A 23,683-nucleotide genomic window follows, 5' to 3' on the forward strand; every position below is an offset into this window, starting at 1 on the left:
TTAGTAAAATTATATCTGTGAAACTTCCGGTGTCGTCTTTAGCACACGATTGGCCGCCGCAAACCTTACGTAATCTACGTAAGCAAACATGGCCGTTGACTGCAGTTGACTTTTTTTGTGTGTGAAATGTGAAATACAGCTGGTAATTATGATTTATTAACAACTTTCACATCATATTTGGTTGAGCACAAAACGTCATGAATGTATTTAAATGCCGATAACTTTGCACGAGGGGTGAATTGTTGCCAACGGTTTAACGTTAGTCCAACTCAAACGTAAATGCTGGTGGTGATTTACCAAACACGTTTTGCTGCTATTCTAAGTCTACATTTCATAATTGCAATGCTATATTGGTTATAAACGTGTGAAGCATGATATTATATAAAACTCCCAAATGTGTTTATTTCGTTTAGCCTTATGCTGTGATAATATTATGCTTCTGAGTGGTTGCAGTTGGGCTCGTTTCTGAAAAGCTTGTGATGTTATAATTCTTGTTTCACCTGTTCAGAAATGGCAAAGGTTCAAACACCCACTAATAATAAGGGGAAATCCGCTTTTAAGAATAAAAACAATGGACAACATTCCAAGAAGGCCAAAAGCAACTACTGTACACTGTGTCGCATGATCCATTTGAAAGATGTAAGTGGATCTACATTTACACATATATTTCAGTGTTTTTATATACAGCCATTAAATGTTTAATAATGGTAACGAGATGTTTCTGATCTACAGGAAGCACAAGATCATGTGCATGGTATGCTGCACCACAGAGAGCTGGAGACAGTGGTGGGCACGTGAGTGATATTTTTGCAATATTAATATGACCCTGTTCTCTTGCAAAAATAGTACACATACTTAATACACTTGTTTAGACCTTGCATTGATTGACTATTCCTAGTTCCATTAATTTGTAATACAACACTTCAACAACATATGAATATAGTATTGATTGGTTGTGTGCTGAAACTTTTGTTGTGTCTGCACTTGTATAAAAAAGGTAAAACGATACACAGCTCCAAAGTACTTCCCTGTCTTTCTGAGATAAGTAATCATAACACGCACTGACCAGCTTAAAAAACGAATATCTAACAAAAATGTTGTTTGTTTTTGTGTACTTCCTTTGACAGGAATTCATTTCATGAATGTCAGGCATGTAACGCATCCTCCATGGGTCTAAATGAGTATGCTCAGCACATCTCCACCCCTCAACACAAAGCCAAGTTGCGCAGCTTAAAGCTTTTAAAAACAAAGCCCCTACCTCTGTTTAAGACTCTGAGCGATGAGGCCATGAACTTGATCCTGGAGAGAAACAAGACCCTGAAAAAAGAGGAGTAATAATTTCATCTTGTCATCTGTTTGCAATTGATTCTCTCCATGATTCAATGCGCTTTAATAACTGTGACTTTTGGTGCATTACAGGAAGAAAGCAGGAAAAAGGAGGAAAAGGAAAAAGAAGCAGGAATATGATCAGAAGCGTGCAGAAGTGCAAGGACAAAACACAGTGGTGTCCAAAGCAGTGTTAAGGAAGAACAAACAAGTGAACAATTGGAAACTGCAACAGGGAACCTTCCAGCAAGGAAGAACCCTTGTTGTTGTTCAAAACAAAGAGAATAAATTGTCCAGTGTGAAAAGGCTTCTTCACCAAGGACAATCATCTCTGCCTAATCAAAGCGGAAGATTGTCTTATTTGTCAGCAGAGCCGGGTCACACTCAACATTACGTTCCTGTTCCCAAGTGCGCCCAATCAGCTCAGCAGTTCCCCCAAAGAGACCTACAGAATGACTATTACAACAAGCCATACGATGGAGACTTCACCAGTGATCACCTTCCTCATAACGGAGCTATCATATTTGGTATTTGCCAGGCTGAGAGTTCCGGATGTTCTCGTTCAGGAAAGGAAGCTTCAGCTCAACATTCTCAGACAAACGAATCCACAAACGCAGCTCCGATACGGGACGTGGACGTCAGCGCGATGCTGCGGCAGATCAGACGCGCGCTGGGTGTGAGGGAGCCGTGTCGGGCCGATCGTGAAGCTCGGAAACAGAGCAGTGAGACGGGGGGGCAAACTAAAGCCGGGAGACAGCAGCAGGCACGGTGCTCCTTCAGGAACAAAGCCAAGGACACTCCCATTCATGTTGCCTCTGCTGCAGCCACATCTATGCAATTTTCATACGACAACAGCCCTGCTTCTTCCTCCACTGCTGGTGCTGGTCCATCTAACGTTGCTCCTATGTGGCAAAATGTGGCAAATGGACCAACTTTAGCCCGCAAGGTTCGAATTGCCCGTGATTCAGCCACAGTTCAGGGAGGAAGAATGCCTGTGCCTAAACCAACTATAAATAAGACGTTTAGCTTATCAGTCCCTAAAGGCAAGTCAAACTGGAGGGAGATGTATGAGGACAGGAAGAGGAAGAAGCAGGAGAGAGGCAAAGTCAGGCCCAGGTAAACATTGTTTTAACTCTCAGTGTTGCCCTTTGTCAAACATACGTTTTTATATCTGTTGTGTTGTGTGGTAACAGGTTTGGAATTGAGCTTACGAAGCGTCATTCTGAAAATGAGAGTTCAACACGAGCAGAGGGAATCGACACGAGTCTGTCCGAGGGCTTTCACTGGGAGGCTGTCTCAGACACTCTATCAGGCGCACACTGGAACGAACTACCTCCTCCACCCCAGAACGCAACATATTACGAGTCTTACACTGAGCCGCAGTCAGAACCTCAGAGGCAGGAGCCATCGGAGCAGCCCGACGCAGCACAGGAAGGCTGCAGCACTCACACAGTCCAAGCTGTCCGTGTGAAGGTGGAGTCGGACGTAGTGTTTGTAGATTTGAGTGCCGACAGTGATACCAGCAAGAGGAAACGCAAAGTGGTGAGTGTTATACCGTTTTTCTCGGTGAGGGCCACCGCTGAAACATACTTTTTTTGTTGTTGTTAAAACCTGATTATCATGTTTTGCTACAGTGCGATGGCTTGGCTGATAACGAGCCAAGTGGGAAAAAAAAGACAACAAAGTCAGACAATGGTAAATATAACCTTTTTATTTGATTTATTTTACTTTCGTTAAAAGTTCTATAATTTGTCATTCTGACATACCGTGAAGGATTTCTGGCATTTTGAGGCATTATCGTTTCATTGTAGGAGTGTAAATATACACAGGTCACATAACAAGGCTACTTGGAAACAGCATATATAAGAAGATAGGTTTATTTAAATAACATGTTTTTGCTCAAGGGAATGTACATAAAAAGAGAAATGAACTAGTTCTAAACTCTGAAGCCTCTTATTTATTCGGATTGACGTTGTTTTAATCCCAGTCATGTCATCGGATAGTCATCCCATAAATCTCAGAGTATATTTTTCTGTATGTTTCCTGCCTATCAGAGCAGGGCCAGATGGACCAGCTGCTGGCTGTGTCTCTGAGGGAGGACGAGCTGAGCCACTCGTTGCAGAATTTTGACGTGTCTCTGATCCAAGCACGCAACACCCTACAGGCCGCCTACGCTGAAGTCCAGAGACTCCTGCTACTGAGGCAGCAGGTACCACGCTAATGAAGACACCCATTTAAAAAAATCTTTTCCAATGGTGTATTTTCATGGTTAACATGACTTTTTTCTTCCTTCCTGCTATTACAGTTCACTCTTGAAGTCAACCATCTCAGAGCCCAGCGCATTGAAATCCTGCAAGGGATGAAAGGTACATTACATCTTTGTTTTTGCTTGTCATTGCTTTTTGGTTTACCTTAAAAAAAATATTATATATGTATGTGTATGTGTGAATATATACAGTACGTATATATTTGTATATATATATTTATAATTTTGTGTATTTATCAACATGGCCGTAATATTTGGGTCCCTGACCAAAATTCTGAAACTGGATGACTAAAGGGAGGGTTGTTTTCTTTAATGTTCTCTGCTCCCCTGTTTCTACTGATTTAGTTTGATTTTCTGTTTCATGAATTGTCTGAATCAAAATGGAATTTGTCTTTAATACATTACTTTTTTCTCTAAATCTCTTCTAGAAATACACAAAGCAGCATCTGAAGTAGAGAAATTTCCCCTTTTACCTGCAGCCCCTTCTCCCACTGTGCAACCAAGACTCTCCCCTCTGCCTTCCTCCAGTGCCTTCCCCTGCTCCCCCTCCGCCCCCCCGAGCCGGCAACCATCGCCAACAAACACACCCGCTTCCATTAGCCCGCTCGCCCTCCCAACCATACCAGCAATGCAAGACATTTCCCAGCCATCCACCTCTGGACAAGCCATTCAAATTGTCTCCTGTATCTCTGACACACATCAGGTTCCTGTGAAGTCTCCTGTCTCCTTGTTACCTTCTGATTTCCTCCCTCCACACTCAGCTTCTCCCCCAATGGCTGTCCCCTCTTTCAAACAACCTGCAACAGAGTGCTCTACATCAGAAAATACAAATCATTTTCCGAAATCATCTCTCAGGAAGGAGAGCGTGAGGTTAGTGAGACAAGAAGAAGAAAAAAAGGTAGATGACAGTGACTCTGTGGAAGAGATTGGAGATGTTGTTTGCATCGAACCTATTCAAGAAAAACAGCCAGAAGCAGAAAAGCCCGTCTCCACTCCTGTACCAAAAAAAGATCTAAATACATCCGTTGAAGTAGACAACGATGGAGGGAGCGGGAGCGAGAGCGACACCTCTCTCAAACTGATTGAGTCCCCCGTCTCGGTGGTCATTAATATCGATGAATCGGACTGTGAGGAAGTACAGAATGTTCCCGTCCAGCCGGAGCCTCCTCAGAGCTCTGTCAGTGTGGAGGTCAGCTGTTCAGGCACACAGACGATCCCGCAAAATGAATTTGAGAAGTGAGATGGTGTTTAATGCAAGATCCTAAACATTACAAACAGTACTATTCTGCTAAATGTGACCTTTCTTTCTCTTTTTTGCCACTCAGAAAATGTCAGCCTACACTTAAAGTTGAAGATGTAAAGATTCCTTCAGGTGAGTCTTTTTCTCCTGCTTACATAAGGTTTCCCAGAAGATGTTTCGGATGAAAAGCAAAGACCTCATTACTTTTTTTCCCCCAGAGTGCATTCAAGTGTCCGAGGATCAGGAGCCATCAGTTGGAGTTTTTTCGAACCACACCGGCCCCGTCCACGGCCTCAATGTTCACGACGGCCGCTTGTACACGTGTTCAGGGGACAACACAGCGCGGGCCTACTGTCTCATGGTACGTTCATCAGGATCCAAAATGTCTTCTCACTTTTGCCCAAGTGTGCCTCTGCTGACTAGTGTATCCCTCCCCTGAGAATAAGCAAATGTGATCAAACTAAAACCCCTCTCTATCATGCCGAGTGTTCGTTTAAAAAAATATAAGATATCATGTTGTCCCTGTGTATCCAGACTAAGGAGTGCCAAGCAGTGTTTGAAGGTCACACCAACAAGGTCAACTGTCTGCTGGTGTCGTCTCCCCCTAACACTCTGGCTCGTCTCTACACCGGATCCAGTGACCAGACCATCCGCTGCTTCAGCATAAAGGTACGAAATGCCTGGACAACTGATATTGTGATACACATGACCCCCTGTATTTCGTATTTGACTTTTCCACCCTTGTTAGACGGGGTCAAATCCATCGTTTTGTCCAAAAAATATAGTCTTTACTGGCAGAGCTAGTTATAATTGAATCGTTGAATTGCTAATCTAAAGTTCTGCCTCCTGTTGTCGGGTTTGCATTTTGAACGTTTTATTTTTTGTTGATGCATTTTATTCCTCTTGTCTCTAGACCACACGGTGTCTGGAGCAGATCACGCTGTCAGACAGAGTGTTGTGTTTGCACTCTACCTCCAACATCCTGTATGCTGGACTCGCTAGTGGATCAGTGGCTAGCTTTGACTTAAAGGTGAGTGACACTGTCCAGTTGTTTGTTCAACTGTAAAGCCCACTGAGAAGAACGTATTTAGTGATATTGGGCTATATAAATAAACTTTGATTTGATATTGGGTTTGGTTCAGTCAGATTATGTTTTTCACTTGTGTAGACCTGTAACCAGAGTTTTCTATTGACCACGCTAACAAAAAGCTTTTCTTATCTGTATACGTAGCCACTAATTGTACAGTATTGTAGACTGTATTGCACAAGTCTTGCTTTCTCCTTTCTCTGCCAGAGCAATGTTCTTACAGTGGATTTAAAAACCAATAAACCTGATCTCTATATCTTTCTTAAACCTCCTCCTGATCTCTCTCGTAGACTCTGAAGAACTTGGATGTGTTTGACTGCCACGGCCCGCGCGGGGTCAGCTGTCTGGGCACGGCTCAGGAAGGCGCCCGCCGGGTGCTGCTGGTCGGCTCCTACGACAGCACCATCAGCGTGCGGGACGCCAAGAACGGCCTGCTGCTGCGCACGCTGGACGGCCACACCAAAACTGTCCTCTGCATGAAGGTGAGGACTGGGAGACACGCCTACGTCTGGACACTGTTTAAAATCAGAACACCTTTATTCATCCCACAAAGGGACATTTACATTGTTACAGCCCAAAGTAAAGAGCCCAAGAACGGCTTAATATTAACTAAGAAGCATGCACAATTACACATCCAGTACCAGCAGGGACGTGCACAGGTAATGGCTATTGTTGCCCGGGCAACAGCCCGTTTGCCATTTTTGTCTGACCTGCCCCTCTGCAGAGAGCGAGAGTTTTTTTTTTTTTCTATTGTGGCCGAATCAACACGATAAGCCCACAATTAGTATTGTAGCGTCTCGCAACAATTATACTAGTTTTTGTGCTTCTGTCTTTCTGTGTCTTTTACCCTGCTCCGTAAACTCCCTCAACGGGGCCGCTCTCTCTTTTCTTGATCGCCCTCTCACGGAGAACACTTCACTGTCCCGCTTCATTGTAGGATTTCTGCCATGTCTCTACTTTAGTTTGACCATCTCTGTTATGAAGTTATGGAATACTAAATAAATAAGTAATTAGATACCTTACCGTCACTGCGCTCATAAAGAATGATAAGAATAATGTGTATTGAACTGGTTTCATTAATTAGTGAGTTTATTTAAAGTAATTAGTTGGAAGCCCTATTTTATCAGTATGTCTGCACATCAATGGGCAAACTACATTCAAACAGGATTGTCCCCATTTTTTCTTTAATAGTTAATAACATTAGATATTTTTATGAGATATGGACCGCAAAACAAAAAATGTGCCTGAATGACGAATTGAGCAGTTGGACATAAAAGTAAACTGAGAGTCACTTGCAATGACAGTGTTTTATTTTATGAACCTTTTACATTAAAAACAAGTTCGAATTTTCAAAAGGTCGTATGTTTTTTTTGGGGGCGGGCCCTTTTTCCAGTTTAGAGCAATAGCCCCTCCAAATGTCTGTGCACGTCCCTGAGTACCAGTATTTAAAAACAATAAGTCTAGCATGTATTAAATAGTGTAATAGCAGCCAGGTTTTTTAGTATTAAAAGTGAGAGTATATTAACATGATGATGATCTTTGTTTGGATAAGGACACTAAATGATTTGAAATTTGTTTGCAGAGGAAATTCTGATTTACTTGTCGTTTCCAGGTGGTGAACGACCTGGTCTTCAGCGGCTCCACTGACACATCGGTTCATGCTCACAACATCCATGTGAGTGTCAAATATATTTCCATGAGTTTAACTATCTATGAATACGAAAAGGACGGGCGCTTGCACTACGTTTTGATGCGTTTTAACAACAGAAATCTAATAAACAGAATATGTCATGAGTCTTGGAAGTTACTGAGACAAAAATATAAAACATGCTTTAGTTTAGTTGCTTTCTTAACCTTGAAACATTAACCTTTTACTTTAAGCACAGTGAAAGGTCGTTTCTGTTTAACTTCATTCATTCACTGTCAACGTTATTTTTATTGTCCATCTTTATTTGCAGACGGGTGAGTTGGTCCGAATCTACAAAGGTCACAATCATGCCGTCACATCGATAGTCATCCTGGGGAAAGTGATGGTGACAGCCTCTCTGGATAAGATGGTCCGAATTTATGAGCTGCAGGTAGAGTATTCACAGCTCAAGTTTACAATAATGTTTTGATTTTTTTAATAAGTGGCAAGTGTTTTTAAAAGTTAATCGAAAACTAAAGTATTAGATTTTTTAACTTCAGACCTCAGTTCAAAAGAAGACCATTTGTATAAGTCTTTCTTTTGCTTCTCCATCCTTGCATAATACTCAAAACAAGCTTTGTCTCCTTTACAAATTACAAATAGATTAGCTTATAGCTTTCATTTGTACCATTCACAAATTAAGGAAAACCAGTCCCTATTTGAAAAACCTTAAAAAAATAATCGAGTTTTTTTTAAATCTTAATTATTCATCTGTTTCCTTATGTTTCAGGTGAATAACTATATATTATTAGATTAACTTCTGTATTTGTGTCTTCACAGTCCCATGACCGCCTGCAGGTGTACGGGGGTCACAGTGACATGGTGATGTGCATGGCCGTACATAAGAGTGTGGTACGTGGAATTGAACTTGCCCAGCCATCATTTTGAATCCTTACTTGCATGACAGAGGTTGATTCATGATACTGTTGAAATATCTGACATTGTTTGTCCCACTCAGATCTACACGGGCTGTTATGATGGCTCCATCCAAGCTGCGAAGCTCAACTTGATGAAGAACTACCGCTGCTGGGTAACGACTCAAACTCATTATGCATAAAGCATTCAGAGATTTTAAGTCGGATGAAACATAACGTAATCAGTGCCTTTACTCTGATCCAATTCCAAGAGACATATTCCACATGATATTGAATGAATATACTAAATATTTCTAAATGCATCTTAACATGTGTCTCTGTGACCTTTGCCCTCTGTTCAGTGGTGTAACTGCACTCTGATCTTCGGCATGGCGGAGCATCTCTCTGAGCACCTCCTCAGAGATCACAGCAACCCAAACCTGCAGGCGATCAAGTGTCGCTGGAGAGGCTGCAGCTCGTTTTTTGGCACACAGCAGGCTGTTAGAGAGGTAACGCACCGACCCTGTGTGATTCTGTGTGAGTGAAGTATTAGCTGAGTAATGTGTGAGAGTCTGAATCGTGATAATATGAACAGAAAACAGTATAAGAGGCGTTTTATGTCTCGCTTGTATTTTCTCTGCAGAAGCTTCCAGAACACATGCAGAGCCACGTGGAGAAAGACAGTGAGGTGTAGCAGCAATGGAGACGCGGTGGAGCTGAAGAGACTCAGCATATGCGGTTGGAGTCCCATGCGTTACAGTACTTAACTGAACCCTTGGTTTCAAAGTTCTTTTCAGGGTTTTGGGTTAAATCTTTCTGTTGAATTCAAATGGGAGGTCGTCTTCTGTTCTCTAGCTATAAAAGTACTATTCACATCTCTTTGGTTTTGTGTGTACTCTGGGGTCTCTGTTGACAGTCCGCTTGTCGTTGATCCCTGAATGATTACATTTATTATCAGTTATTTGAGTGTAAAAGGTTTTATTTATGTTTTTTTTTTTTATGAACTGTGAATTAATGACTTTTATAAAGCTACCTTTCTCAGAAACAGAAATGTCATTAGTAAATACAAAGCTACATTTTACAAGCATTTCTACAACTCTCCTGCATTGGCTGAAACACCTCCGAAACCTAGGGCTAATATTTAGCAACCCGATCCTACTTTATTGGCGATAATACAATTTGATATGAAGGTATTTTCCTGTAACAATTTCTCCATAATGACTTCCTGACTCAGACTGTTGTCTTATGCTTCATTACATACACCATCTATCATTTGATCACTTTTACATTGTTACATTTCAGAGATGAACGGTAGGCATCATACTTGTCCCCTGTATCCCTTCATATGTTTGAGAACAATGGAAGAAGTGGTGGTGAAAGTTGTCCAGAGTACCTTCTAAGAGAGCCGTTTTAAAGTCATGCCTTCATTTTTCTATGTTATACTGTCCACTGTACAGTGTGTATTTGATTTGTGTTTCATACCTACTGTATGTGTACAGCAGTAAAAAATATAATCTAGAAAATGTTCCTCTGCTTTTTTGAAAACATTATATATTCTCTAAAAATGCTGTCATACAAAAGGTTACATTTTGGTTCATATTCAAACATTACTTAACAATGATACCCAAAGTTTTAGCATTGCAAACCAAATATTCTTAACAACGTCACTGCCCAAAACATGATTGATGCTGATACCTTAACATAAGTGACATAAAATTGACCTTACATTTACACCATCATAGTTTGAATGATCTGAGAAATCTAAATTCCACATCAAATCCGGATATGATTCGCAATCAAACATCTGATTTGTGAAAAAGATTTAGATGTCGCAAAAAGTATGTGCAAGAAGAGACGAAGTCTGAGGTCATGAACATCAGCTCCACGTGTCAGCGCTCGGGAAGGTCACTTAAGAATACATGGTCAGCTGAAGCCACTGGAATGAGAGACATAGAAACAAATATGATCTTAAATGGGGTTTCATTTTGATAGTTACTCACAGTACACACATTGTGACTAAAAACCCAAGACACATTCAACTGATTTGTAATGCATGGTCGATTTTGTGGATGTAGTATATTGTCGTATGTCATTGCGCCTTATAGTGAGCAGTAGTCTGAAATGTTTGTTCTTAATAAATGGACAGAATTTTAGAAACTCTTGTAAGTGTTATGTAATCCAACATAGAAGTACCTCATAGTGCAATCAAAGACTGATAAAAGTTATTCAGTCAAACTATTACGCTCTTCCTTTTAACACTAGAACTGCAAACTGGGTCAATTTGACCCAGAGCTGTTTTTTATTCTATGTAACTTTTTTTCAATAACCAGTCCGTGACTTTTCCTGAAAGTGTGTTATGTAGCACCCTATGTTGTTAAACATTGTCAATATGAAGTCAGATTGAAGAAATCGGCAAAAGAATTGCCATTTATACCTATTTCCGCCAAGCGGGTCATATTGACCCCACACAAACATGACGTGTTGCTATAGCAACGCCTTTTTGTTTACTGCAGTTCCTTATAAATTGAGAGATAGATTGAGAGATAGATTGAGAGAGATAGATAGATTGATAGCGACAGTCTGTAGTGAAGGAGCGCGCTCCCGCTCACGGGAGACTGCTTGAGCTGTGCTCCGCTGCAAACAACTGTTTGCTTTTCACCCAACAACGACAACCGCCTCACGAAACCCTATGTTGTACGGTACAACATAGGGTTGAACTTGTACCGTTAATAAGTGAAACAATTTAACAAAATTGCTTGTCAAAATATCAATACCACAGGACAATTTTTCTTTTTAAAGCAATACTTTTACTTTGAAAATCAATGCATTCTAATGCTGGGTCAATTTGACCCCGGTGGCGGTTTTAGGTATAAAAAATCTCTGGCGGTTCTAACATGAATGCCCTTCCTCACATGCATGACTCTCAAAGAACATGTTTGTAGAACTGTACGCGACGACATACAGTATAAATGGCAAAAGACACAGAATATCATGTTGTAAAGAACACTAAAACAGGCTTACCTCCAGCACATTGAGCTTTATTACTCCATCTCCGTCTTTGTCGAAGGCGTTAAAAGCTCCTGCAAGAGACGCAACAAGTGAGTCTTTATTTAACTCTTAATAAAACGTACAGTGATGCAAGGCTGCAGTTACCGGCTTACACAATTGAAATGTGGCCCTGCAAAGATTTTTTTAAAGTGTAAAAATATTCCGAGGAAATAAATGAATGAAAGGTGAGAGTGTGGTGTTACTTACTGAACATGCCCTCTAGTCTCACGAAGCAGCAGATGTAACTGTCAAAGTCGATGTTGAGGTGTTCGTCCGCGTAGCGCATGGCTATGATGTCATACAGCTGTTTGTTCAGGTGGAACCCTGCATGGGAGGGAGACTCAGATTAGTCGAGTTTATTTCCAGTTTCTTTCAAGAGAACGGCAATTATGGGATGTTATTTCTGACAAAAGCTGAGAGAAATAGAATCCTTGCAATTTTATTTGGTTATGAATTGAAAGATGTGAAGTGTAGTCTACAACATTTACATTTTAATTTAGAGAGCACAATTGATGCAGTTATATATTCTTTATTTTCAAAGCCTAAATATAAGCTAGTATAAAATCTGTAATTTTCAATAAACAAATGTTGCAATTATCCTTATGGTTTCTTGGATGTTCAGTACACATTTCAACCCAATCCAGTGAATATTAAATCATTGTTCAGGCTTATAATAGAAAAGCTGAATCACCATCCTAAATAAAATGGGAAACATTTTCTTTTTTTAAAGATGAAATCCATGAACTGACATGAAATTAAGTGAACTGGGATATCTTGTGAGTTGCCGTTGGTAATGCACTTCTTTACACATGCATAGAGAAATGTTGTGTGAGTAATTAATACTTAAATAAATATATTTGTTTATTGTTTAAAAGTATTTCTTTTTTGAAGCTGTGCTCACCTGCATCATTAACAGCGTTCCTCATCTCAAAACTACTGATGGAGCAAGATTTGTCTTTATCGTATTTTCTGAAGATCAGCTGGAGACACACGAGGAGACGGACAGTCAGTTGTTTGTTTTAAAATAAGCAGAAGATATAGAAAGATTAAAAACGGTCCCACCTGCCACTCCTTGATCTTTTTCCACAAGTGTTTGAACTCCTGCAGGTTCAGCTTCCCCGTACCATCAGTCTGAGAGAGGTCGGTTATGGAAAACCAACGGAGCCAGTAAGGACGATTTTAGATCGTAGAGATAAAATAGGGCTGAAAAGTGTGTACTTTTTTACACTCAACATTCTATTTAACTTATCAAATTCATATTAATATTGGTCTATAAACCATATCCTCAATTTGAATATACCACCCTTTTAAAAACAGGCACATGCCTCCCTTTCTGTGTTGCAAGCAGAAAAGCAGACTGTTTTTTTGACTGCCAAAAGATATGGATTTAAGCAAAAGATATTTAGATAAAACGCCTGAATTGCTTTGAAAACTCTGGAAAAGTTGTTAATTTAAGTCAGAAACAATATAATAATTTTAGTGAAGCCTATCATCTTGAAATGTAACTGTGCAGAAATGTTGTGTTTAAACAGAATGAATAGACCTACACAAAATAGATGACAATGAATGCTGATTTACAGATGTGAATGTTAATATTATAACATTATTTTTTACTACTGATAAATGATGTGTTACTTCTTTGACTTTGCTATATTAGAGTATACAGGTAACATAGTTTCCATGTTCTACCACTGGGTGGCTCAACGGAGTAACTGAGGATGTTCAATAACTAGAGGAGTTCAAACCAATAAATAACCACCTTATCTGTTGTGAGCTCTGTATAAACTCTGGTGGTTTCAGCTGAAAGGATACATCCATCAAGGCGATCATACTCCGACATGTCTCAATGCTGAAACCCTCTGTCTTTATGTCATTATCTGTAGAAAGGAAGGCTCGGTATGATTGATCACATGACACACAATGCATAATAATGACTCAAATCAACCAGTGTACTCACGTTTAGAGAGCACGTTCTTCATGACCGTCTTGAGTTCGTTGGCGCAGATCTGCATGTCCTGATAGAGGGTGGGACAATTTGTTTCATGTATTAATATAAATATAAATTGTAAATCCAAGTCTTGCCTGTTTTATCCTTCCTGTACTCACATCTCCAGCAATCGTTTGGTAAATGGCTCTGAACCTTTTTTCCTCCTCAGTCTCCTCCTCTTCTTGGAGTAGATTTATCTGAGGGCCACGTGAGAAAGAAGTACATTTCTTAAGATGATAAGGGTCCAATATTTCATCGCCATATTCAATCTGCTTTAGTTTGCTCATGACAGAACAGCAAACACTCATAACACAACAGTAAAGACACACAAAAAAAAACTAAAGACACATGCTACCAATAAGTAATAAAACCTACGCCATAAATGTAACATTCATTCGTGGATATTGACACTCAAATAGGAATGTCTTTTGCAAAATAAGAATGAACATGATTTTTGGCCCAAATATGTTACTGTGAGGTGGTTTGGGTGTAAATTGGAAAAGGTTTGACGACCTCCATGTGCTGGATAAGGACATTACTGAATATAACAGAACAGTAGAGCAATGTCGTTTTTCAGAGATGATTTGACTAGATTCTTAAATAAATATTGCACAAATAGGACTACTTTTCCTATCGATAACTTTTGAGTTCTCAGTTATCTTGAAACATTATAACGATGTGTTTAATGTGTTCGTGTTGCTCTATATATAACACTACATTTATGACGTTTAAGCTCTGGATGCTTTCCCGTAGCACAGGAAAGCCACCCACTGGATAAACATAAACAGCTCGGCCCGTCTAACCTGAGGCCTCACAGAGAAACAGGTGCAGCGGAGACACTTGAGATCATTTGGCCCCACTCTCAATTGTTTAATTCTCAAAGGGGTTATTTGACCTGGCCGAGAGCACATGTCAGAGCCGTCAGTCTCCAGAAATGAGTAACTACCAGCTCTTAGCTGTGTGTCTGCAGTGTCAACGTTTGTGTCCTAAAACCAGGAGATTACCTTGGGCTTCTTGTTCTTCTTCTCTCCCCGAATGCCGTCATGCTCGATTTCTTTGTTGGCTTTTGCTCTGTCTGACACAAATACAATAGGCTGGCATGGGAAATTAGTTAGTAAGAGGAGAGACGGGTTAAAAAAAGACAAACAGAAAAGAGAGAGTTATTTATAGTTATTCCACTGGTTTTATTCTGCGATAATGGCACAAACATTTAAAACAGCAGACATAATGGAGAGTAGCAGGAGTGAAGCAGTGGATAAAGCAGAGTTTAAATAGCCATCTAGCGATGCTTTTGACACATGCATGCATTACCTTCTCCTTCTTTTTCGTGTCTTGCTGATGACCAATGACACAAGGAAGGACAGAAGGATGAAATGAGATGAAAAGGAGGAAAACACTTATGACAGTTAGTTATTTTTGTGGGAAAACAATGAGTAGAGTGTGAATTTGGAGATGACAAATAGTTTGAGATAACAATGTTGATTAAATATGTGTTACACAGTTGGGGTTTAAAAAATATGAAATGCAAACTGATATTTCAGTGTGTTTCAGGCAGTAGGCCTTTTAAAAAGGAAGTAGGAAAGGATGCTTTGTTTGGGAATGAATTTCAAATGTTCCTTTGGGAAGCTGGGAGCTTGTGTATTTTTCTTAATAACTTAATAATAAAATATCATTATCTCTATCCTATCCTCAATTTGTGTTACGTCTGATTCTCTTTCAATTAAAATGTCTTATAAAGTTAAAAAAAATTCAAGTGTGTGTAAAAGAAAGTATCCCCTTCAAACATATTTTATATACCGTGTCCTCTAATAAAATCACAATCCCAACATATAAACTTGCCCCTAGAAGTGATTAAAACCATGTCAGAATAATTAGACATAAAAGGTGAACCTACTCTTTTGTTTTTAATCTTTTCACCACTGAAATATTAGTCAGAATTATCAAGACATATCTACAACCCCACTATTCAAACACTTTGCGAACCTGTGTTTTGTCAGACCCGACGCTATCCTCCTCCCTGTGAGGAAAAACAAACACATTAGGATTCCTTTTAGTCCTTGAATGACCTTTCACTTGAAGACCTTGTATTTGCAATTGTCAACAATCCCCAAAATATGCCACCCTGAGTGATACTTACTCGGTAATGTTCTGCTTCTCAGAGAAGACCCTGAGGATGAACTCCCCCTCCTGATGGGCTTCAAAGGTGGTGGGGATGATGACGTACTCTCCTGGAGGAAGATGGATGCGCTCCGTCACCTCGCGCAGGTTAATGTAGGTCTTACATTTAGCTTTGGAGGCGTTGTACAGGAAGAAGTCCTTCTGCAGGTGTTGATTCTGTCCAAGCATCTATGGGAGGAGATGTATCAGATGGTGGGATGGGAATAAACTCTTCAAATAAGAAAAGCAGTCAAAACAGAAAAGGTATTAACGGAAATGGATCATTCAAAAAGAGGGAATTGAGACAAAAAAGATCAAAGATCCTACGTTTACGATTGAAAGTATGAAATACATAAAATTAATAATTCCTAGCTCAATAAAGGATACATTCAATTAAAATTAAGAACTACAATGGATGAAACAAGCAGTTTGACTGGCCTCTGGGAAATAGGAAGGGCATTTTCACTATTTTATAACTTTTTGATTCAAATAAATAAGTGACTTTAAGTCAGAGTTGTAAATTATCCTGTCATGTGTACTTGAAATGGGAATAAACTCCTCAAATAAGACAAGTAGTCAAAACTATTAAATTAATAATTCCAAGCTCAATAAAGGATACATTCAATTGATCACTATTTTATAACTTTTTGTTGACTAAACGGTTAAATAATCAAATAAATAAGTGACTTTAAGTCAGTGTTGTAAATTATTATAAAGTAGTTTGGCTTGTGATGTCACGTGTACATTAAGGTTTCACAAGAGCTATATACTGCTTATCTACGACATGAACGGCTAACCCAAACACACACAGACTCAAATCTCTGTAAATACAGGCCGATACTTTGGACATCATCAAACTAACGTCCTCTTTCAGGACGGCCGTACCTCCTTGGGCACCTGCAGAGACAAAGAAGAAGATATTGAACCCACTGAGTGCACATCTGCTTATCCAGTGGTTTTCTTTTTTTGTGATCAGTACCTCGTAGATGGAAAATCCAATGGTGAAGAACTTGGCCCCTTGGTGGCGCTGCATCCTGCGACCTTTCTGCATCAGAGCCACGACCACGGTGCAGGCCGCCTGGCGGTCCTCAGGGTCGTCGTCCTCCTCGGACAACTGCAACCGATACTGAGGGTTCGTCCAGAAAGTGTCTGTGAAACACAACAAATATATTCATATTTACAAGTGGTCACATGACAGCAGTGACAACACAAGATCCAGGTGGGAAAGATATTGATCTTTTTTACACTGCTTAGTTGAATACTCGATTCTGATTGGTCAAGTCAGACCCCCCCCCCCCGGAGCGGAGCAGCGCAACTGAAATTATGAGCTTTTGACGGCGCGCTATGCATTGGGACCCCTTGAGGGGGTTACCATACATGTCGTTGCAGTTCATTAAAGGGTGTTTCATGTTGTCGTTGCTGTGGACCTTCTTAATCTACCTTCTTTGGGGGTCCCCTTCTGGTCCGGGGCCCAAAGCAGTTGCCTGGTGCGCCCCTGGAACACGGTATGGGCTGTGCACTGTTCAGGGCGTTTTATTGGAAGAGAAACTGTGAACTGACTTGGAAAGTTACAGAAAACTTCAATCAGTGCTGCCGTTCATTTTAAGTTGTTCCCGCAGTTCCAGCCATTTTTAAGTCAATAAAATAATTTCAAATATTATTAGCAGTCAAGTTGTTTGATTATTTAGCATGTGCCCATGTAATAAGCGGGAAAATGTGTATTGAGGCGGCCATTATTTTTTTTTAAAACCAACGCCCAATTTATTGGCTTTAAGAGGAATATTTTGGAAACATTAAGGCCTACTTTTGTTGTTCCTGCAGCCGCCGGCAGAGCTGCCTCGCACCCAGCGACCCTCGTTGACCGACACTGTCCAACTGGTCCTCTCCTCACACTGCAAGGTGTCGGGAGTCAGATTACACATTTCCAGCTTTGTGAAGTTCTTCTTGAATTCCTCAAAAGCCATCCTAGAGGTCGAACAGACAAAAGGAAGTTCTTTAGAATTTGATATGATGAAAATGGAAATAACCTTTTTCTTGTCTTTCTTTTTCTTTGTCAGTGTGGCTTGAAAAAAGTGACGGTTCAGATTTGACTTGAGCTAGATGCTAACATGCTAATGGAAATAACTAATATCATCCATTCATTTGTACAGTGTAAAGTTATGATTTTAATATACATTTTTATAACTTGCAAGAAATGTGTGTGTGCGTCTGTTTATTAAGATTACAGTCAATAAATGGCAAAAGGCTTGAATGTGAAAAACTGTGGTTTTACTCACCAGAACTCACTCTCCTCTACAGTCTGTTTTTTTAGGTTTTCCTTTTCAGCCGTGGAAATGGTCGACCATTCCTTTGAACTGGGAAACAAATGTAATACACAACAAGAATAAGCCATAGTACATCAGAATGATTTGCAGATGTTATATGACAGTTAAATAAAAGTTCCCATGTCCTAGATATAATCTTACTTTGCACTCCAAGGTCCTTTCCACAGCACCCAGCCCCAGGGATTGCGTAAGCGAATCAGGCGAATCTTGGTATCCTTTGCCACCTCGTCACACTAAAAACAACATTTCATCGGGCAGCATCATTTTGACATGCCTTAACTTACCAAGAATATAAAATCTGACTTCATAGCATAGTGGGTGGACATTATACTTCACCTCTGCCAGGCCTATGATGGAGTAAGCATGACCTTTGACCAGACCCTGTTCAGTCCGAGACTCCATCTCATTGGCTGAAGTAATCTGAAAGATACACAAGTCAGAGAAAAAAACACATCGGACATGGATAAGTACATGCTGTTAAAACATCCTTTTAATACAGTAATTTATTCTGGATTTGATTTCAAAGTTTAAAAATATTGATACAATTACTTTGAACTTACTTTTAGCTTCTCATAATTTGGGAAAGCACTCTATATACATGCTAATTTATGAAAATAAATATATCTGCGTTTTTTTTTATAGGGTTCCTCCAACTCTGATTTGTTAGCTGGCCGGCTCTGTTGTGATTGGTCAAACTGCTTGGCGATGTCCCACCTCTTAGCCTATCACGTACAATGTGTCGGAGCGCTAGTGCAAGTGTTACATGGGGATGCCACTGTGTCATGGAAATAAACAAATGTGTCCAATTGGGGTGACGGGGGGAAAAAACCTATATGACACACTACAGGAAAAGGAAAATCACTAAATTGATTTTCATAATTCAGTCAGTTGTGTTGTTGCATCTTGCTTTGGTGTCCCTGTAATGTTTGAGTGACTTTTCTCTGTTTCCTGTGCACTTATTTCCTATACTTTCCTCACCACTCACATCTATGGAGCAGCCCATCAGCGAGCCCCTGTCCAGCGCCTTCCTCATGATGCTGTAGAGCTCTTTGGGGGCTTCAGACAACTCAAAGTACTCGGTAACCCCTCCGGTGAAATCCTCCATGGCCTCCAAAGTGTTGCCCCCTTTAAGGGCTTCATACGATCCGTGCAACCTGAGAGAGAGAGATCAGTCATTCTGCTCTCTCTACATCTGTTCTTTACGAGCTTTGGATTTTTTTACAGGGTCTGCAGCAAATTTGGGAAACATGAGGACAGAGCAGTGATGTGCCAAGTAACTGTCGCTACACTGCAGAAAGGTATAGACCTTAATGGGACATTTAGGTGAAATTGTTATCTTAAAACTTGTTTTGTTGAAATTGGTTGAAGAAATATTATGACAGCAGGGTGAGAGGTCAGTGGTTTCACGTGTCGATCATCTTGTTTGACAGATTTTCTGAGAAGAAAACCTGAACTCTACTGAAAGAATGAACATTATTAAGATATAACGTTGAAGCTGCACGACTCTTTCACTTTAGGGAAAGCTGATAGACTGCACTCACTTGGCATAAGCTTTTTCCAGAAGAGCGCTCCAGAACTCGTTCTTCCTGAAAGATTTGGTGAAGACCAGCTGGTTGTTGCAGGTGGGGATACGGTCGTCCACCACCACATCGATCCATTCTCCATAACGCCACAGCTGAGTAAACAAATTAACAGATTCAAAGCAAAGTCAATGAAGAGACAGATCGATCTCCCGCCATCTCTTAGCAAAGGTAAACTAAAATGTGTTTTTATCAGATACTTTTTTTCTTTATAATTTGAAAAAAATATCACTTTTCATGTGTGAGATGTAACATTTAAAAAACATAATTAAAACAAAGTTTGGGTCATGTTACTCCTGTCAATTTTAATCTAATTTGATCAACTGTTATTTGTTTTTTATTTGAATGCGTAAATAATTTTTTCGAATTTACGAATTTTCTTACTTTGAATATTCTTAATGGTTTATATTTTGTTGATTTTTCCCTTAACTTTCACTTTTATATTTTATTATCTGCTGTGTTTTTATTGTCTTAAAATGAAGGAACATGAAGGAAATTAGCATTCAAGCTATATTGTGTTTTGATGTTTAACCTATGCAAAATAATTCAGTGTAATAAGTTTATGTTTTGCACATCATGTCTTGTCCCTGGTTTAAATGGTTTTTATTATTTAAACTTTATCTTCTGAGACTATCTGTCAGAAGATGAAAGCTCAGTTGCTTTTCACACAGTGGGTCAAAAATCCATTTCAAACCTGGAAATGGAAGATGCCGGCGTAGTTTTCGGTGAAGCTCTGGTCGGGGGGGATCACTCTGTACAGCAGCTTCTCGTTCACAGTGAGGCAGGCGATGGCAGCGAGCAGCCAGCAGTCACCTGTCAACAGAAGATTTAAGAGCTGCAGAAACACTTGATCCTAAGGTACAACTTCATAAAGCAACATCAGTGAGGTGACTAAATTAGGACTCAATCTCATGGTCATTTCAGCTGCAGTGTTCCAGGCTCCAGTTTCCACCCATGTCTAAGCTGTAATGTATATTTTATAGATATTGTATTTTCCTAAACAACGGTACTGCTTTTTCTTGGACAGAAGTATGGCTGAGACACAATTGACTTTTTGCACAACTTTTTCTTAAACATCCATCCAAAATGAGATGAATGTGTTCTTTCTTTCTCCCTTCTCCATGCTCTTGCTCTTCAATTCTTGTTTCTGTGAACATGTAGGCTTAACTAAGGAAAACAAATGCCTATGTGTGTGCCCCATAGAGAGGCTGGGAGATCAGTGTGATGGGCTATTTTATGTGTCGAAATACTAAATCAAGTGCTTTTCTTCCACTTGTTGGAAAGCAGAAATTGTTTAAGAGTTACCTAATGTTCCTTGACAGATGTCTGTCCTGTTGGCTCCATCTACAATGAACTGGGGGTCGTCACATATTTCCTGTCATAGAAAAAAAGCAAGTGTTAAAAAGTATTTCTGAGCAAGTTGGGAAATATCAGCGCCTTTTTTTGTCATGCATTTCAAAAGCCTAAATATATTGATCAAATGTTTATAACATGGGAAAATATAAATGTTTTGGTGTGTTTTTAGTCTGATATCCAAATGAAGATGTCTTGCAATATAACATGCACTCTTTATGGTAATAATAGAAAATGTAGTTTAAACTATTTAATTATGCCTTTAACAAAGCTGGGTATGATACTTGACATATGTAATATACATTGAAATCTGTCGGATGACATCTCAGATTGCTCTTTTTATTATACTTGGACAGATTGAGATCCTGATTCAAACCAAAATGTTGCAAATTCTTTATTGATTTTGAGGTGTTGAATCAGGTAAAACATTAAAGGAGTGCTTCTAAATCAGGCAGAGCTAGTGTTTTTGCTGCCTGGTTTTGCACCCCCTCTGTAACAAAGGCAATTAACTCTGGGCCTATCAGGTGAAATATTAAACTCTGCAACGATTTAAAAACTGTATTTGCAATGATCGACAACATGAGGACCCTGAAACTGAGAGTGAGTTGGAGAAATGTCTCTGGCTACATTCGCTGCACATTCAGGAGGAATTCGCAGCTGCTGGAGGTCTGCTGGCCGCGACCTCTTTAGTGATAACGTTGTGCTGCCTGCAGAAAAGCCCTCAGATCATAAATACAAACCTGTCAAAACCAAGTGTCTGACTGTTTGTGGTCCTACGGGAAATGATTCATCATGCATCTTATTTTTAGACACCAATTATGGATTTTATGGTTGACTCAACATTTGCCTTCTATATAAATACTACCGGTTAGAATTTCTTTTAGAGCACATTGTTTGATTTTATGTTGGAAGATTACATGGTATCCTGTAGATTGTCACCAAATGATGAAAAGAATAAGAAGGAAAACATATTTATGCTCCACAAATTATGCTTATATTCAATGCCGTTATTCCTTGTGTAATGTTGGATAGGAATAGACATTTTCAAATGAAGCAGAATAAATCACCCTCTCATGCACAACATTTATGAAGAGGCATCCCAAGCCAAGAACATGGGAGTAATTTTACTTAAAGAGCTTTTGAAACAACTTTTGATTAACTAAAAAACACACAAAACTTGAGCAAAAAAAACCGTTTAGCACTTTTAAACTCACGAAATATCAGGGGGGTTTCCAGCAGGGAATCTGTTTCCCCCATCAAACGATTCACCATAACTAAGGCTGTGAAAATGCCACCTCATGTTTCCGAATTTAGAGCGTGCTCTTCTGTTGACCCCCTGAAGGGAATCATGTATCACCAATTTAAACGGTAAGGCAAAAAACAACTAAGCAGTCAAGCAACATAAGTGTTAAGTATTATGTTAAGGTTTGGGTCATTTGTTGTGTCTGCATTCACGTTACTGTTTGGATCTGTGTCAGTTTGTTAGGTGCCGTGGACATTTTTATAGAAGACTTAAGACATGTCTTTTTAGCCTGGCTTTTAATGAAGATATGGATTGTGTTGTCTCATTCATCTATCATTGCCTCATTTGATTGTCCGTTGTTTAGTTTACTTTTGTTGAAAATGTATTACATCTGCTATATACTGATACAGCTTTGACTGGTTGATGTGACTGTTCAAGTTTACATATAAAAGTAGCCATGCCAGTCACAGCAGGACTTTTGGCAGAATGAATAAAGCTGCTGCTAGCGCAATCACAAAAATATGAAACTCTAAAGCCAGCATTGAGTTCCCACGATGTTTCCCAGCACTGTGTGACAGTCAGCTGTCTGAGATTGTAGAAGGTGACAACCCAGAGCTATGCATCCACAGCATGCAGCCGCATGAGACCCCAGCCATGTGTTGTGGGATTTAGAAAAAATCTCTCCCGACATGTCAAAGACATTTTTACATTAAGATTAACCTGATACTAAATTCTGGCACTCACCGAGGGACGTTTCCACTCAATCTTCATGGTGGGTTTGTGACTGTAAAAGAGTGAGGAGTCATTTGCAGAAAACAGGGGGTCTTCAAACACCACCTTCTTCTTCACGTATTTGTCTCGAAGTTCCAAAAAGGTCTTTAGTCGCGTGGCATCCTTCACAGCCTCGTTTCGGCTCAGAATGGCAGAGTAGATGGAGTTAGTTCCAGCAGGTGGGTAGGCAGCCTTCTCATCGGGCCCAGATGATGCTTCATTTTCATAAAGCACTTTCACCTGTATATCTTCAATAACAGGCTCTCTATGTTGCTCGTCCCCCATATTGTCAGCAAAGTCCAGTTCCTGTTTTTCAAAATCAGTTTATAAAGTGCAAAAAAAACTCCTTACTGGCAGTAACAGAGCATGGACTTGCAAAACAGCCCAAGGAGACTTCCTGTGTCCTCCCTGACTCCGATGATCACTTCTAGTTCCTTATTTTGCTGTAAATGTTGTCACTGCTCATGTACACTCACCACTTTCACTCCACCATCACCCACAGTCTCTGTTGTGCGTGTGCTGATGGCTGCACCTATATATAGGCCTCTTCAGAGGAGGGGAGGAGGCTCCTTAAGAGGGACCCTAATACATTTTCAATGTGCTGATAAAGGTGGCTTTCCAAAAATCTATACATCAAACTGAACATATGACTGGTTGTTACCTGAGACATGTAGTATAAATAACACTACTATGTGTATGAAGGGAAGATTGTTTACACTAGTAGGAAAGAAGACATGTTATGGTAGGCCTACTCTTAAGT

The 23,683-nt window shown here is 39.9% G+C and overlaps 2 protein-coding genes across 2 annotated transcripts; one reads left to right on the forward strand and one right to left on the reverse strand.

Annotated features, from left to right (window-relative positions):
* The first annotated feature begins 53 nt into the window (after positions 1-53).
* znf106b (zinc finger protein 106b) lies at positions 54-10,285 on the forward strand. Its single transcript, XM_079642830.1, has 21 exons — positions 54-142; positions 509-639; positions 733-794; positions 1,128-1,331; positions 1,420-2,442; positions 2,520-2,868; positions 2,961-3,021; positions 3,381-3,535; positions 3,632-3,692; positions 4,021-4,828; positions 4,918-4,964; positions 5,051-5,193; positions 5,367-5,501; positions 5,746-5,862; positions 6,210-6,401; positions 7,532-7,594; positions 7,878-7,997; positions 8,387-8,458; positions 8,565-8,636; positions 8,823-8,969; positions 9,104-10,285. Exons 2-21 carry the CDS (start codon positions 511-513, stop codon positions 9,152-9,154), a joined length of 4,011 nt encoding a protein of 1,336 aa, XP_079498956.1. The 5' UTR covers positions 54-142; positions 509-510; the 3' UTR covers positions 9,155-10,285.
* On the reverse strand, positions 9,697-23,422 carry capn3b (calpain 3b). Its single transcript, XM_079642831.1, has 23 exons — positions 22,897-23,422; positions 20,862-20,931; positions 20,251-20,369; positions 19,518-19,651; positions 18,962-19,130; positions 18,313-18,396; positions 18,118-18,209; positions 17,929-18,006; positions 17,457-17,617; positions 16,632-16,801; positions 16,538-16,549; positions 15,633-15,841; positions 15,479-15,512; positions 14,807-14,830; positions 14,500-14,589; positions 13,615-13,692; positions 13,466-13,523; positions 13,321-13,385; positions 12,571-12,639; positions 12,410-12,488; positions 11,716-11,832; positions 11,482-11,540; positions 9,697-10,396 (listed from the first exon to the last, which is right to left on the reverse strand). The coding sequence occupies exons 1-23, from the start codon at positions 23,206-23,208 to the stop codon at positions 10,370-10,372; spliced, it is 2,310 nt and encodes a 769-aa protein (XP_079498957.1). The 5' UTR covers positions 23,209-23,422; the 3' UTR covers positions 9,697-10,369.
* Between the last annotated feature and the right edge of the window lie 261 nt (positions 23,423-23,683).

The sequence above is a fragment of the Notothenia rossii genome (genome assembly GCF_949606895.1).
Source record: "Notothenia rossii genome assembly, chromosome: 8".
NCBI classification, from domain to species: Eukaryota; Metazoa; Chordata; class Actinopteri; order Perciformes; family Nototheniidae; genus Notothenia; species Notothenia rossii.